This window comes from Phaseolus vulgaris, chromosome 11 (genome assembly GCF_051622355.1).
Source record: "Phaseolus vulgaris cultivar YP4 chromosome 11, ASM5162235v1, whole genome shotgun sequence".
Taxonomy (NCBI): domain Eukaryota; kingdom Viridiplantae; phylum Streptophyta; class Magnoliopsida; order Fabales; family Fabaceae; genus Phaseolus; species Phaseolus vulgaris.
Window position 1 is genome coordinate 4,873,318 of NC_143508.1, and position 17,277 is coordinate 4,890,594.

At 30.2% G+C, this 17,277-nt stretch overlaps 2 protein-coding genes across 11 annotated transcripts; both read left to right on the top strand.

Annotated features, from left to right (window-relative positions):
• Positions 1–7,461: 7,461 nt before the first annotated feature.
• Positions 7,462–12,809, top strand: NTH2 (endonuclease III 2). 10 transcript variants are annotated; one of them, XR_016517666.1, is made up of 11 exons: positions 7,462–7,753; positions 7,880–8,026; positions 8,153–8,231; positions 8,787–8,852; positions 9,729–9,847; positions 10,229–10,381; positions 11,285–11,376; positions 11,568–11,705; positions 11,784–11,888; positions 12,287–12,370; positions 12,517–12,809. XR_016517666.1 is itself a non-coding variant. In XM_068634355.2 (11 exons), the coding sequence occupies exons 1-11, from the start codon at positions 7,505–7,507 to the stop codon at positions 12,664–12,666; spliced, it is 1,296 nt and encodes a 431-aa protein (XP_068490456.2). In that variant the 5' UTR covers positions 7,466–7,504; the 3' UTR covers positions 12,667–12,809. The 10 variants fall into 10 exon arrangements, 5 of the variants coding, with proteins under 5 accessions (XP_090153740.1, XP_090153741.1, XP_090153739.1 ...); XR_016517664.1 differs by having other exon boundaries at positions 10,269–10,381; positions 11,280–11,376; XR_016517663.1 differs by having other exon boundaries at positions 10,269–10,381.
• Positions 12,810–13,870: 1,061 nt separating this feature from the next.
• Positions 13,871–16,656, top strand: LOC137832007 (gamma-secretase subunit APH1-like protein). Its single transcript, XM_068639958.2, has 6 exons — positions 13,871–14,172; positions 14,367–14,522; positions 15,095–15,180; positions 15,466–15,591; positions 15,900–16,027; positions 16,285–16,656. Exons 1-6 carry the CDS (start codon positions 14,060–14,062, stop codon positions 16,423–16,425), a joined length of 750 nt encoding a protein of 249 aa, XP_068496059.1. The 5' UTR covers positions 13,871–14,059; the 3' UTR covers positions 16,426–16,656.
• The last annotated feature ends 621 nt before the right edge of the window (positions 16,657–17,277 follow it).

Sequence of the window (17,277 nt, forward strand, 5' to 3'; positions counted from 1 at the left end):
AATAAAGCAAAAGTGTAAAAGAGAAATATATTCACTGTGCAAGTATAAACATTAATATGCTTATACAAATATTAGCATACATGTTTCATTTGATCTTAGAAAAAAACAAATAGTTTATTTAAAAAGGAAAAGAAATTGTGAGTTAGAATTGATGCATGTTTTGTTTATTTTATGGAAATTGTAGTTATAATTACTATTTTATTTTGTGTTATATTTACTCTTTCCTGTTTCATACTAATATTTATTGGGAATGTAAAAATCTGTCTTGGATATTTAAAGTAGTTGACAAAATGGATTTTTCAAGAAAAACGTGAACATAGTGTTTAATATTAATATCAATATATAGTGTTTAATAATAATATTAATATTGCAGTGTGTTAAAAAAACATATTAAGTAATATTATTAATTTGTGTTATTGATATTATTTATTGTATGGTAAAGTTTAACTAATATATAGTAATAATAATATCAATTTATATTCAATGAAATTATATTATTAATATTAAACCATTACTAATATTATTAAGACGAACTACTTGTACCAATACTTATTCTTATTTATAAATATGCATGCCATTGTGTTGAGTGCTTTATTATGATAATATTTTTAAATTTAAACTTATGATGCAAAATATTTTTGTTATAAATTTCATATATTACCTAAAATGTTAAATATTTTATAATAATTATATAATTTTAATTTAAAGTATAAAATTATATTACTTATATTATTTTAATAATTTTAGTATATATTAGATCAACTGGTTTATCATTTATTTTATTAGTGTTCTTGATGGAAGAGGCTCCAACACCAATCCATTGAAAGGCCACAAAAATGTCAAATTGAGGCAACAGAGTTATGGACAAAGAGGGGTCAAGAGGACGCATTTTACATGTCATAAACTCTAGTGTAGATTAGATTTTAATTTCTTGTCAAAATTAGATTAAGAATTTTATTTGTAATTTTTCCTTAGATGAAATTTGGCACCTTAAAAAACCAACATTGGTTAAATTGGGATTTCTAAATCACCTAATTTTAACCAAGGCACATTTTCCGCATATTCCATATTTAACATGTGCTAAATGTTTTTCATCACATGTTAAATATGTTGAAGATGATTGTTGTCCCTTCAAGACATGTGTTTGATGAAGACTTTTTGTGTACAATTCATGTATATTTCCTTTTGTTTTAAGAATGTCTTAGGTAGTGTTTAGAGGTTGTTTAAGAGTAGGCTTTTTGCTGAGTAACTCACCTCTTAACCACTGACCATGTGATAAGAGCAAGCACAAATTTCTTAAACTGTTTTCCACATGTTTTACAAAAAAAAAAACACATCTTTACTGCATATAAATAAATCTGTTTTTTTCCAAATAAACAGATTTTTTTTTAAACTGATGTTTTGGCTAAGTCTTGTGAAAATCAGATTTTGTGCATCAAGTATTTTGACTAAGTTTTCTCTCTTTCAAAACGATTGTGTTTCAATGGTTAAGTTTTTTTTGTTATTGTTTTGAAAAATAAATTTGTTCATCTGTAAATGAATAGATTCTTTTTAGTCTGGTGCAATGCTTATCTTAAACGGTTTTTCGTTTTGTCCCTGCACCAGAATGGTTGACTGAGTCTCCTTCACATAACAAATTCTCTAACTGTTTTTTGAAAATAAATCTGTTCATTTTATTTTCAATCTATTCTTTTTATAACAACTTTAACTGTTTTCTAAAATACTGTTATAGGCTGTTTTTTCTATAAAAAAAACTTGTTCCAACGTTTAAAAGTGGATCATACATTTGAGAAAACAAGTTTTACATCAGAGAATTGAGAATTTACAAAGAATTAGCATTTGTTCTCGAAAGATTTCCAAAATCAAAAGTGTGCTTGTTCTTATTTGGTTCCAAAGCTTGGTGTGAGGTGCTGCTACTGTTTAAGCGATCTGTTCTACTGGTTTAAGGCAGATTTATGCATCCTCTATCAGGTGTATTCATTTCACATTTCATTTCTTGTAAAAGTGTGGTTGTAAACTCTTCTTGATAGGGTTTCTTAAAGAGTGTGTATGCTGAAATAGGGTTTTTCAGCAAGTGTATCAAAGTTCTTGTAGGATTCAATAACAATGGTGTTTGTGGTTGTTTGAATTGTGATTTAGTGAATTTCACCTTGGTTTAGGTGAAGACTGGATGTAGCTCAGTTGAGTGAACCATTGTGTTCATTCTCCCTTAATCTCTGCACTCGAATTACTGCATATATGTTAAACTGTCAATAAATAAATTTGTTCAATAAAAAATAAACCTGTTCTTTCTGGGCTTATTTCTTACTGTTCTTATTTTCTGGAAAAACTCTTTGATTCTGAAAAGAACATACATAATCTGTTAAAAGCCACTGGAACAAATTGATTGTGATAGGTTACTCAATTAATTGTCAAGCTATCAATTGAACCTTAATCACTTGCTTAAAATTGAAGGTTGTTGTTTTGTGATTCACTAGTTTTCTTTCTAAATTAAACCCAACAAAATATGCTACATGTGCTCCATGTGCTAAGTGTAAAAATGGACGTCACTTTCAAAGTTATTTTCATTTGAAATTCCCTCCAATTCTCTTTTCATATTCAGCCCTCTCCTCTATATATAGAGGAGCTTGGGTCATGTAAATTCAAGATTAATACATGAGTGAATTGCTGCCAAAATTGTGCCAATTTCACTCATTGCACAAAACCTCATAGGTTAGGCTCTTAATCTTCACAAACTTTCCATTTCCAAGTAGAGTTGGCCTCACCACTCTCAAATCCTACCTATCATGCACCTTCAAGGTCACCAGCACTCTTAGGAGGACCTTGTTCCATCTTCAAACCGTGAAGCTTCCGCAACTCATCAACAAATCCAAAAATATGAAGGCACAAATTCATCAATTCTTCTAATATTTATATTTGGGATTTCATTAAACGAATTTTTTCTAGTATTGAATTTCATTCGGATGAGGATGTTATCTCTATTACTAATTTTGATGGTAGTTCTTTTATTAGATTGATCAAATTGATGTACATTTTTTGCTTAGATAATTTGGAAGATGGGAAATCATGTTAAATTTCAATATGAGAAATCATGCTAAATTCCAATAAAATATTGTCCTTTATCAAGTCATTAATTATACTAGAGAATTTATCTGTTTAATTGGGAATGTTTCTAACATCTCTATGAAAGATGATATCCTTAACCTCACTGTGATAAAGTTATTTGGCATTAACACTAGAAACAACAAAGTTTGTCAGTCTATTCATGTGACTTAGTTCCCTTCTTCTCGTTATATTAAGATTAACAGTGATGGTATTTCAAGAGGTTCTTTGGATCTTGTCTTTTGTGTTGGTATTTTTCATGTCAATATGAAAAAGTTTATTGGAGGTTTTTTTTTGGGGGGGGGGGGGGGGTCAATATCCTTTGATCGCCGGGTTTATGGGTGTTATCCTTGCCCTAAAAAAAACTCAGAAAACGGGTTACAATTGTCTTTGGTTAGAGTACGATTATTTTTTTAGTATTTATTTTAGAGTTTCTCATCTCTCATTTTTAGAGAAAGTAACTCTTGTGCGGATAAGCTTGTCAATCTTGTCTTTTTTCACAATATTTTGTCAAGCAGTATTTTGTTAGGTACAATAAAATGCCTTTTAGCATTTTTTTTTTCATAATAGGTATAGGTTACCTATGTTTCGCTTATTATAACAAGGTTGTTTATTTATTCTTAAATCTCATAATATTTTGTTTTTTTATAAACAAAAAAAATAAAGAATATTTAAGAATACTCCAACTCTTATACAACAAATCCTAAATATTTACCATTTACTTTTACTTGTCCAACTTAATAAAACATCATAAATAATAAACTTCTCAAGCATAAACTGCAAATCTAATATTTCAAAAAGACAATACAAGACAATCAAAATCTTATTGTATATTCCTAAGGAAAAATTCTAAAGAAAAGCATAAAAAAAATCATACAAAAGCTTAAACCATAGTCACAACACCACGACCAACGCTTTACGTTTTCTTCAACTTTCCACCTTTGAATTTCAACAAGACTCAATTCCTTCATAGTGATTCTTCTCTCTTAGCTACCAACCCAAGAACTTAAACCTTACATATACTTAAACCTTACATATACTGCACATCCTTTCCGCTAAAAAACATTTGATCATATTTTGCAAATAACAAACTGCAAAAAAGAACTCTCTCCAACCATCAAAACACAAACCAAGATCCTTCCGCATTCAACAACCTACATGAAGAAAAGCAAACGACGGTCTTGTCTACAATAAGTTAGAAAATACTATTACATAAAAGCATAACAAAAAAATCACAACTCAATTACCTTCTCTAATATATCTCATACATTCCAAAGGTTTCAAGCACCAATCTGAAAAAAGAAAAATCGATTACATGTTCCTTTGTCAGTATCCACGATCAAACCTTCAATTAACTCATCATTTTTTCAATATCCACGATCAAACCTTCAATTAATTTTTTCAGGTTAGAATGTGTTGGTGATGACGAGATGAAGATTAATTTTGATTAATAATTTTTTTAATTGAAGTAATTTTTTTTCCTCTCTCTAATTTTATCATTTTCTTGTTTGTTTCAGTTTCATGTAAATTTTTTGTTATCACATGTAAGTTAGACTCAAATAAAAAATATATATATTCATACTAAATTTTATCATGATATGTTTAGTTTATGAATCAAACATCATGGAAATAAGTTAAAACTTTTCCGAATTTTATAGTAATTCATTAAAAATATAAAAATTCAAGAGTAAGAGAGGTAATAATGTTACTTATGTAGATTCTTGAATTGAAATTAAATGTATTTTGATGAGTTGAGATCAGGATTGAGAAGATGGAAATGTATTAGAGTTTAAAATTTTGCAGTATTAACTTATGATTTTAGAAGTGTCACTGATCAATCTTTTATTTAAAGTAGTTGTATTTTGATGTTGCAACCAATTTAGTTATAATGGATGATAGATTATTATTGAATTCATAGTTAAAAATGTAATTAATGACATTTAGTGCAAAATTAGAGATAGTTAAAAGATATTAAGATGTAAAATACATGATAAGTACAATGTGCATTATAAAGTAACGTGAACCGAAAAAAAGATAAAGAGAAAAAAATATACGTAGTTTTTATACTAGTTGACTCTATCACAATATTTATATTTAGTTGCCTAATCACTCTAATTAAATTAAATTATTATATTTTTAAGTTGTGTAATCATCCTAATTAAATCAAATCATTATATTGATATTCTACCATCACTTGTGAAATCATATCAAAACAATATTATTGATAACTCCAGTCAATAAAAAATAATCTAAAAAATTATAAAAAATAAATAAAATCACTTGAAAAGTTCAAACACAGTTAAGAACAAAAGATACAAAGATGGTTAATTATGAACTTCTTAAAATTAAGGATTTGAAAGAAATATTAAGGCTGAGAATAATATTTGATGTTAAATGATTTTGAAATGAAAAAGTTATATAAATTTCGATCAATATGTTTTATTTATTAAATTAAATTTGCATTATATTTTAATATATTGATTTCATTTCATTTACTCGTGAAATTATTTGACAAGTCTTAATACTAATAGATTAAGAAATAATGAGCCAACGAAATTAAGTAATTTTAATAGTTTTAATCCACAACAACAAAGTAAAAAACTTTAGGTTTTAAAGAGATTTTAATACATTAAATCGTATATCAATCTCTTAGAACGTTCTTCATTGTTTTTCCAACAAGTTTAATAACATTTTAACACTTTTAATGCATTAGATCACAAACTACAAGGGTTCCATAATATTTTTAAAAGGCTTTTCAGCAAATACTCAAATAAAGTTAATATCTAATATCAATCTTCAAACTTATAATTATCTCAAATATCTATTAATAACTGTTTAAGTATGTGTATATAATATCTAAATAAATAGAAAAAATTTAAACATTTTACTTAAACATTTATATAGAAATTAAAATGATACATTTAATTGATTATTGTGATATGTTTAATTTGATTAATTAAATCACATAGTTAGATTTTTTTTCTCAATATCTATATTGTATATATTAAATATAAATATCTATATTTAGCAAATATATACTTTCAATGAGTGTTTCACATTAGTTTTTTTTTTCTTCTGAAAGCAGTGCAGTTATTTTTTTAAATTTCTAAAATAGGCAATTTATTTATTTATTTATTTTTGAAATGGATAAATTGTGTGGAGATTTGATAAGATAATAATATATGATATACGTTAATATATATATATATATTTATTTTTTTATTTTTTTTAATATTAAAAATATTTTTAAAAAATAAAAAATAAAATCGTATATATAAAATACGCTTTTAATTAAAAATCGTATTTTTCCCTTGAGTCTTAAATATTATAATATATTTAGTTGAAAGAGAAAAAAATATAAATTATCATTTTTTTTAAATATCTGAGAGTCTTAAGTTACAAAATAAATTTAATTTTTATTTGATGATATGGACGTCACTTATCTATTAAATAAAAAAAAAGGAAACAATGAATTGTGGGATGTTGTGCACTAACACACCTATTTATATGCATTTGAATGCAATGTAAGATATTCAAGTAACAAATTCACATTCACATGCTTTCACGAGTGAATAAGAAACATTAGTGAGAATATCTGCCAAAACACCAAACTTTCAAATAAAGCACGATAGAGTGTTTTACTCAACTATGCAATATGGTGATTTTCAGCAAATTCAGCCAAAATTCTTACGTGAACTAAGTTATGCCCTGAAAGGTTGTACACGAAAGAAAAAGCCAAAATGAATTAAGGAAAGGATATGAAAAAAAAAAGTAAAAATAAATAAAGAAAAATACATAAAAGAAAAAATCAAAATGAGTGAAAGAAAACCCATAACAAATAATGAGAAAAACGAATTTAAGTTAAATTCCTTTAACATATTAATAGACATAAATAAATTTAACAAATATCATTAAAACTAACATATTATATATAGCATAAGTTTTTAAAATAATAGATTCCGATTTCTCTTGAGTCTTATTTAAGGTTTTGGTTAAATAAGGAATATAAACCATCTTCTTACGATTTTCCACCTTCCTTCCACAACCTTCTCATCATCATCATGCAACTCACTCAAACTTCACTTTGAAATTTTGTTGATGAACATAATCCCAATCTTCTGGAATTATAGATCTTGTAGTACTTGAATAAAAATAAGACCTTTATTTCTCTTCTCTAAGGTTCATGAATTGAAAGTTTCAGACCAATTCAATATATGTTCATTGAATTTTAACTAAAACTAGTGGCGATCTTCAATGCATTTTGGAATTTTTTATTTATTGAAGACTAATTTTAAAAAATAAGAGAAATTTAGGGAATGGGGAAAGAGTGAAAAAGGAGAGAAAGAAGAAACATATTTTTGAAAATACAAGCAAAAATTATTTTCATCAACAAAAGATAAAAATGTCTCTGATACTACAACTCTCAAATCGATCACTGGTCGTTTCAGTTTCTCCTCCTTTGGGCATCATCATGTCTGAGAAAACTCGACCCTTTTGCAAAGTCACTCCCCCAAATCCCAACACACCCACTTCCTTTGTTGAATCTTCCAACTCCAAAGTTCGCGTCTTTGTCAGGAGAAATAAAAAACCCAGAAAAATGGCTGTTAAACTTGAAGAAGAAGACCATCTTCCGTTAACCCAGGATCACAAGGTCTCAACTTTTCCATAGTTTATTTTGTTTCTGCATAAATGGATCAATGGGTGTCTGAGTTATGAATCATGGGCTCTTCGAGTTGTTATAATAAGGTTTTTGACTTGCAATGAGTTATATGATCAGGTCCCGGTTACACCCAACTCAGCCACTTCCTTTATTGAAGCTTCCCACTCCAAAGCTCGCGTCTTTGTCAGGAGAAATAAAAATCCCAGAAAAATGGCTGTCAAACTTGAAGAAGAAGACCATCTTCCCGCAACCCAGGATCACAAGGTCTCAACTTTTCCATAATTTCTCTTGTTTCTGCATAGATGGATCAATGGGTGTCTGAGTTATGAATCATGGGCTCTTCGTGTTGTTATAATAAGGTTTTTGACTTGCAACGAGTTATATGATCAGGTTCCGGTTACACAGAAGTTTGGCCTTCCAGAAATCGAAGATTTTGCGTACTGTGGAGGAAATGAATTGACTCGGCGTAGTCAGTACCTTTTTCCCCTTCAGTTTTGTTTACAATGTTGATTGATATTCCCTGTTTTCACTTATGGCATGTTGAACCATTTATTTACGGCGTAATCTTTTATGTGCTTTGCATACTTAATTTCACAACAGCTACATGGTCCTTTATTAGAAGTATTATGAATTTTTCATTTACTACTGTAGTGATCTGAAAATAAACTGAGCCGATTTATGGTGTGTTATAGAAGGAAGAATATGTGATTACCCATAATAGAAAAGGAATAGAACATATGAATGAGTTTGAAAGGTACAAATGTAATAATTTGACAATGCTGATGCTTATTTTATTAGCTGTTTTGTATCTTGGAATTAGTTAACTTATATTGGTGTACACTAAGCAGCGAAGGTGATTGCTCCTTTTTAATTTTCTATCATATTCAACCAGGGTTAGAATCAGATGTTTGCATGAATGTGTTTGACACAGCCTGCCTAGTTACTCACTGTAGTAACCAAACATTCTCATGTTAAATATTCTGATTGAAGGAATGAGTTCTCATACTAATAGTTCTTCTTCCAGGGAAATCTGAAATGGAATCAGATGTGGCTTCAGTGGCAAGTGAAGTTGCTTCAACTAGACCTGGTGGTAAGAATTAGAAATGATTAGGTTTATAGTTGTGCAACATGCCAGTCTTTTAGGTGTTTGCTTATTAAGGAAAGTAATCTGGATTCTTTCCTCCCTCTCTATATTGGGAAAACAGTTTTAGGGAGAAACATTGCTTTCAATCGATTATTTTGTGTCAAAAGTAAATATTTTAGAGCAATAGGGATATCAAAATTTAGTTACTTCTGATAGGATGATGAGGTTGATAATTATGTTGACATATATTTTGCCTTGGTATTAATTTGTTTCAAATGCATTAATACTTGAGCAAAATTCTAATTGTGTGTGTCAATCTTGTGAAGCAGTAATTAATAGTACTGAAAATTGAAACTTGGAACTTTTGCTTCCTTTTTAAAAATATCTTTCCCCTTTAGATCAAACTTAGTTCGTTTTAATTACAGGATTTTCCTTAAAAAGGTTTTAAATACAATGCTTTTAAAATTGTTGAATCTGGGGGACCTAGGAAATAATTAATGTAGCCAAGCAGACTCTCGCTAGTTCAGCAATGTTTGTGTATGCACTCAAATACTTTGTGTTTACCAGAGTACTTAAATGCATAAACAAGCAATTATGTAGTAAAGTAGTAAACATATGAATTTAAAGCTGAGATTTAGCTGAATTTTTCATTTTTTATTTCATGTCTCCTTATGTATATTCAAGTACTCTGTTTTTTCCTGTTGATGAAACTCCATATTTTTTTTTCAGGAATGTATTTAATGAAGTGTACACTATTTAGTTTTTACCTGGAAATTAACATTTAATTGTCGAAATAATTTTGTTAGCATATTAATTTGTTACTAATTTACTTCCAATCTATTTTTGGTTGAGTTTAAATTATTTAGTTCATGTACAATATAGGTAAATCACCTGCCCACTGGGAAAAGGTGCTGGAGGGGATTCGCAAAATGAGGAGTTCTGCTGATGCACCAGTGGATACTATGGGATGTGAGAAAGCTGGTGATACACTACCTCCCAAGGTCTGGCTAAGTATTCTACTGCTGTTAATTTGATCTATGATGAAAATTTAAGGTTTATTTATTGGTTTCTGTGTTGTTACTTTTGAGGGAAAGTGATTGCTAAAGAAACATTGAATAGAATATGGCTTGCCAAACAACTTTTTGGGGTAGAAAAAGACAACACGGTGAATGCTGTCTATTTGACAATTCCAATAGTCATTCATCAACGAGTATAGCAATTACTCATTCAATTAGTAGATGATGATGATGATGATGATGAGTTGATGACCAAACTAGTTAGTCATCTGTGTAATCTTGTATTGAATAGATTGGTTGGCTTCTCATACTTTTATGGCCTTTTTGAAAGATAAATTTCTTCTTATATTGTTGTTATGATTTCAGGAACATTGTTATTCATTTAACTTCTATATTTTGTATGAAGCATGATGTGAACAAGTTTAACCTTATCAAAATTTCTACGTGCATAGGAGAGAAGATTTGCTGTCCTGGTATCTTCTCTATTATCTAGCCAAACAAAGGATCCTGTTACTCATGGTGAGTATGTATGCCTTCTGAAGTTTATAGTTAAAAAATATTGTTGATAAGTTTCCTGGGTTTTGTACATTTCTAAGATGATAATGTTCTGTTTTTTTTATCAAATACCCAAAGCACTCTTACCTTATGGACATATGAGGTTGGAAGCATTGACTTGCCACATGTAAAATATTTTAGAGTAGCAGAAGTTTCTTATGTCAACTTATTGAGATGGAAAATATAGAGAAACTGAAAATATTGGTTAAAATGAGATTATTAATGTATAGAAAGTAATGACTTTGTGTGGCTTTTTTTGGGTTGAATTTAGGTTGGCTTGGATTTGGGTAATAATAAGTTCAATATGCTGGTGTTTTAAAGTTCTGAGAGAGCTTGAAAGATTGGTAGGCTTGCATGTGTGTAATCCCGGTTACCAACATCTTTTATGCTGTTAAAAGCGGATTTGTATGTAAGTTAAACGCAAACAAGCCTCTCCTCATTTGAAGTAATTTAAATGAACATTGATAGAGCATTTCTTATGATTTATGATGGTATAAGACTAAAAGGGTGTTTCCAACAACCTATAAGATGGCAACATATTACTAGGACAAAAAAGAAAGAAAATACAGGAGATTTGAACATATATCTTTTTTTATAAAACACGACATAATAAGTAGTAGAAGGAAGTAGTCAAGGGAGGGAAGCGCTAGCAAAAATGGATATTATCTATGTATGTTGATATAGATTGAATTCTGTATTGCAAATTAATTGGTAATTTAAACAAATATTTTGGCCATGTTGTACATTTGCCCCCAAGATTTTGTTTACCATCAGTGTTAATGTATGTAGTTCATACTTGGTAGTTGCTTGAAAATGTTTGTCATGCTTCAACTACAGTTCTGTTACAAGTGTTTTTTTTAAGAATAGGAGCAATTCAACGCCTTCTTCAAAATGATCTGCTTACCCCCGAAGCAATCAATAATGTTGATGAAGAGACCATCAAAAAGTTGATTTACCCTGTATGTTCCTTGTTTCTTATGAAGTTACTGCCTCTCTTGTGATTCAAATAATTTGAATTTAAGTGGCAGCTGAAAGATACTTGTGAAACTTCCTGCATGTCCTCAGCTTGCATGTTATCAATTCAAGTTCTGTTTGGTTATGCTTCATTCTGTAATGTAATTATGCTTGTACATTTGTGCATCTTTTCCAGGTTGGGTTTTATACAAGAAAAGCCACTAACTTGAAAAAAATTGCAAATATTTGTCTCATGAAGTACCACGGAGACATACCTAGCTCAATTGACCAACTGCTGTTACTTCCAGGCATTGGTCCTAAGATGGCTCATTTGGTATGTGTAACCACCTCTCTAATTCAAGCACCATGTTTCATCAGATTTCAGAAGCTAAATCTTGTTAGTGCACATTAGGTTATGAATGCTGGATGGAACAATGTCCAAGGGATATGTGTAGATACTCATGTCCACCGCATTTGCAACCGGCTTGGGTGGGTCTCAAGATTGGGCACAAATCAGGTTCCTTTAAGTTTGGCATGTCCACATTTTATGTATGGGGCATTCTTGATTTATTTGTTCTTGCATGCAACATCTTGGGACAGGTGCAGCTGTAATGAACTTCATTAGATTTGCTTCTTTTAGGAGAAAAAGTTATGTTATGCAACTTATTTTCTACATGTATATGAAGACATTTTATGGAATGAATATTCTCTGTTTAATAATCATATCAGAAACTATCACATTTATAGTAGCAAACGAACAAAAGAATGTGACATTTGTAGCATGTCTGAAAGTATTCAATTTTAGTCAGCAGCTATATAACACATAATCTCTTTCAATTGGTTTGGATTTAGTTTCTCTTCTCACTCTGTCTAATGGTCACAAATGAAAGTTACCAATCTTCTTCAAATTGCTAGAAAACTTCAACACCTGAAGAGACAAGAGAGTCACTGCAACGGTGGCTTCCAAAGGAAGAATGGGTTCCAATAAACCCTCTATTGGTACGTCCAATTCATTCTCAAAGTCCTACTTGAACAATTTGTTGTATTACTCATTCATATTGATTTTTCTTGTTCTAATTTGGTATGTTTTGTTTCATTAGTGAATTTGATATGGTAAATTTATTTTTGTGGCTTGAATATAACAGGTAGGATTTGGACAAACAATTTGTACACCTCTAAGACCTCGTTGTGGAGAATGCAGTGTAAGAGACTTGTGTCCTTCAGCCTTCAAGGAGACCTCAAACTCAAGCCCATCTTCCAAGTCTAAAAAGCCCGGGCTGAACAAGAAGCCCTAACATTCACCACTCCCAAAAACACACTAAGCTTTAACCATTTTTTGTGGAATTGGGTTCCTTTTTTGGTCACTATTTTGACATGCACATACATATTTCCAAGTATATTCACCGTTGGATTATCTGAAACTTTGGGGGTTTTATAAGCCTTGAATTTTTTATATTTTTTCTATCTTTTTTATTTTGTGCAGAAACTAAAATTCATCCAATTTTGATTTGTGTATGTCTCTTTGCCCACATAATGAAGACTTCATCACATTGATATAGCAATCAACGTTATGTTTTGGAAAATTTGTATATGTTTAATTTTAATTTAACATGTTAATTTTCAATTGAAATAACATTAAATAGTTTTGGCATTTAATAAAAAATATGTACAGAATTTTTCTATTAACTTATAGCATCAAAATATTTAAATATCGATGTAATCAAAATTGGTTTTTTTAATACTCGAATATTTTTAATGAGTCTCAACTCTTATTCGTTAAGATTTATTAGAAATCACATCTAAGATAAAGAGTGTCCTATAACTTTTTACTAAGTGAAAATTTATAATTTTTAAGAAATTTTAATTAATAGCAAAAGAATAAAGAGTGTCCTAGAACCTTTTAATACTCAAATACCATAAGTGCCTGTCTTCTAAAGTCACATACAAAATTTGAAAAGTTGCAAATAATTATTAGTTATTTTAATTGGAATCAATTATAGAAATTAAATATGCTCTATTCGTGTACTAATTTCAGAGCTAAGTATAAATCAAACTTCACCTCCATGTTTTCTTTCTGTAATTCATAGAAGAAATAAAATGATAACTTTTTTTTTTCATCTTCTTTGTTAACATTCCTCTTTTCATTTATCTGGACTCTAAAATTTTGAATTTTAGAATTTATAATGTATTTTTAAATCCAAAAAATACCTTTTATTAAATTTTGGAATACAAGAAAATGTCTTTCCAATTATAAAATTTGGAATGTATTTTTAAACTTAAAAAACATATTGTAAATTCTATAATTTAAGATACAATTTTGTATTTTTAATTTTAAAATTTGAAAGGTGTACAAATTATTCAATTCGAAAATAAAAAAAGAAAAAATCTTTTTCTGAAGGATATTTTTGGAATTAAAAGATTTATGGAGATGCGGAAGAAGCTATGGAGGTGGAGGAAGAGATTGCCATCAAGTGGAGGCTATTGTGGGCTTTTTGTTCTTGATTTAGCCCAGATGTTTACAGTTAGGCCCAAAAGTGAAATATGGTTTTGTAACGACCGGAATAGCGATTCGGATCAGAAGATGAGTGACTCGGTGTTCATCGAGTGGAGGAGCCGAGCAGAGGAGTTTGGGAAGTGATTGTTACTTCTCAGATTCTGTTCCTTAGAAAGAGAGAGAGAGAGAGAGAGATGACGGTAGCAGCAGGAATCGGTTACGCTCTGGTAGCGTTAGGGCCCTCTCTCTCCCTCTTCATTTCCGTCATTTCCAAAAAGCCCTTCCTCATTCTCACCGTTCTCTCCAGGTACGCATGCTCCATTTCTTTTCGCTTGATCTCACGTAACCACAAACGCTGTGCCATGCATTATCGCAATTCACCCTCGCCATGTAATAGCATGCTCCATTAGTTACTCTTCTACGCGAGTTAGGGTTTTATGATTAGTCTATTGGCTTATTCTTATGAGTTTTTTTTTCTGTTGATTTAATTTGTGAATGCAGTACACTGTTGTGGCTCATTAGTTTGATTGTGCTGTCTGGAATATGGAGGGGCTTTTTGCCCCTAAATACAACTGCTTGGTGGCCTTTTGCAATTCTTATATTCTCATCTGTTGCTTTTCAAGAAGGCCTCAGGCTGTTCTTATGGAAAATATACAAGTAAGCTTATATTGCTGATTGCTCTGCTGTAAGTTGTTGCATCCATTCATGTTGTTTTCTTCTCAAATGCCGTGATACTGTTGTTAGGTTAAAATAAAAATATGGTTCCTACACCTCATCATTTTTCATTTTAGTCCCTTTATATGTAGAAAGTAAAATCTACATTTTACTCTTATATGAAGAAATTGATACTTTTTTTTCATTTTAGAATCTACATGAAAAAAATTAGTCCTCATTTTAGTTCCTTCCTACATTAAAAATTCTATGCTTTGGTCCCTACCGGTTCTTGCTTTGGTTCTAACACTGTTATAACTTTGATAAACAGTAAGAGCTAAATTGTGAACAACTGTCTTGCAGGGACTAAAACGAAAATAGTTTTGGATATAAACACTGAGTTTATAATTTAACCTTGTTATCATTTTATGCTTTTAGAAACTATTTTACAATATGATGGAGGAAGTATCTAACAATTTTGTACAGACTGTTTTATTTTATATGCTATACCAATGTTGGTTTTTCCTTTTGTGTCTGAATTATTTATTCTATTTTATTTTCCTGTTGATATTTTGTAGGAGGTTAGAAGACATGTTAGACGCCTTTGCTGACAGAGTATCAAAACCACATCTTCACCTGACAGATAAGATGCTGATTGCTCTGGGTAAGAAAATGGAGGCTTTCATGCCTATGAAGATTGCATTTGTTTGATCAATTTTATATTAGTTTATTAGCTATTTGCTTTTGTCAGCTCCTAAAATAACCTTGATGATAATCCCTTTGTTTTGGCGATTAACTGGATCCTTTATTTAATTTAGTTGTATGATAAAATGAATAACTTGTTAAGATGCTACTGAAAAAAGACATTTTCCTTTTGGTATATGATCTATATTGTGAACGATAAACTGTGATTTTTTAGTAAAATGTATATTGGATTTTTTTTTCACAGCTGGTGGGTTGGGTCATGGTGTTGCCCATGCTGTGTTCTTCTGCATCAGCCTATTAACTCCTGCATTTGGTCCAGCAACATATTTTGTTGGCAGGTGTTCAAAAGTTCCATTTTTCCTTCTTTCTGGTGAGTTTTCCCACCGCTGGTTGTTGTATGCATGTATATGATTAAGATGGGATTTGACAGCTTCAAACTTTTGAAAACTTTGCCATCTAAGGATTTATTGCATACTCATTAATGTGAGTGTATATAGAGTTTGGATTAGAGTTGCCTCATGAGAACCTTTAATAGCGTTTTCCTCCCATTAAGATAAGACTGTTTTTATATATAAACAGCAGCAATAGCTCTGATATTTTCTCTCTTTCAAATTGAGATATGATATTTTTAGTATTTAACTTCTCCAATTAGTTCACCGTTTTTTATATACATTGCAGCAAGTATTGCTCTTGCATTTGTCACAATCCACACATTCTCAATGGTCATCGCATTTAATGGGTACACAGAGGGGAACAAAGTGGATAGATATTTTGTTCCTATTGTTCACATTGTTGCAGGAATGGTGGTAAGATCTCACTCTTTGCATTATATTTTCTAAAATTTACAAATGAGTAACTAGTAACCAGCCATCACTAGTGGTGCCTCTCTGCTTGAATTTTAATAGGTTTCAGAAAACATGAAAACTGTAATAATAAAAGGTCCCCTGGATATACTGTGAATTATATTTATGAATTGAGATTTTGGAATGTAACTGATTTTTTATTAATTTTGCCTTCAATTAATACTACATTGTTTTCATTGACTTGCTGTTTCCTTATTCAGACACTGGTGAATTTGGCGCCTGGTGGTTGCGCTGTTGGCATTCCTCTTCTTTATTTCACTGCAATCTTGACCTTGGCTCATTGTGGGAGGATGGTTTGGAGAAGATTGACAGAAAACCCAATCAGGCCAGGTCACTCATAGTAATTGATAATCTTTGTAAAAAGTCTCCCTATAGTTGCTTAATGCTCGCCATACCCGTTGGAATACGGAAGATATTAGAAGTTATAATGCACAAAAGGTGTTTCCTTGATTCCATGCTCCCATTTTCTTACAATGTGCGGGGCCTAAAGTCAACTTTTTGTATTTCTCTGTTTTACTCATCGTTGTAATTAGGCTTATTCATGTTTTAGTTGCAGAAGCCAGTTTGTTGAAGTCTTGGTCGTTTAGTATTTAGAAAATGAAAATCTAGAAGGTTAACATGTGTCAACGAATTTTTCCGTAAGTTCCTTTTAAAAGAGAAAAAAAAATTGAATTTAGTATCTTCATGAGTTCATTTAGAAAAAGAAAATAAAATTAGCTTCTTCATGAGCTTTTTTTACAAGAAAAAGTAGAATTTAGTTTCTCCATAAACTAAAATTAACATGTATATAAGTTGAAAAATAAATTAACATGCTAGAATTTAGTTTCTTCATAAAAATAAATTAACATGTTTCTATAAATTAATTTTGGACATAGTGTTTTGAATTTTAATTTTGTGAAATGTTAATTGGGTATATTACTGAGAGTATTAAATGCGTTATTTCCTTGAATTTAATCACAGTTACTTAAAGAATCAGCTAGTTAATTATGTGTTTCAAATTCAATGCCAGGTGTGAAATATATTTTTCAGATGGAAATGTTACACCCAAGAGACACATAAAAATAGTTTTAGGGGAAGGATTTTTGGAAACAATGGCAATACCTCACCAGCTCTTTCCCAAGCACAGCTTGTTGAGACTTTTAATAAAAAATAATTCCTAAAGTAATTATAAAACTGAATTTTAGTTTTGTTCA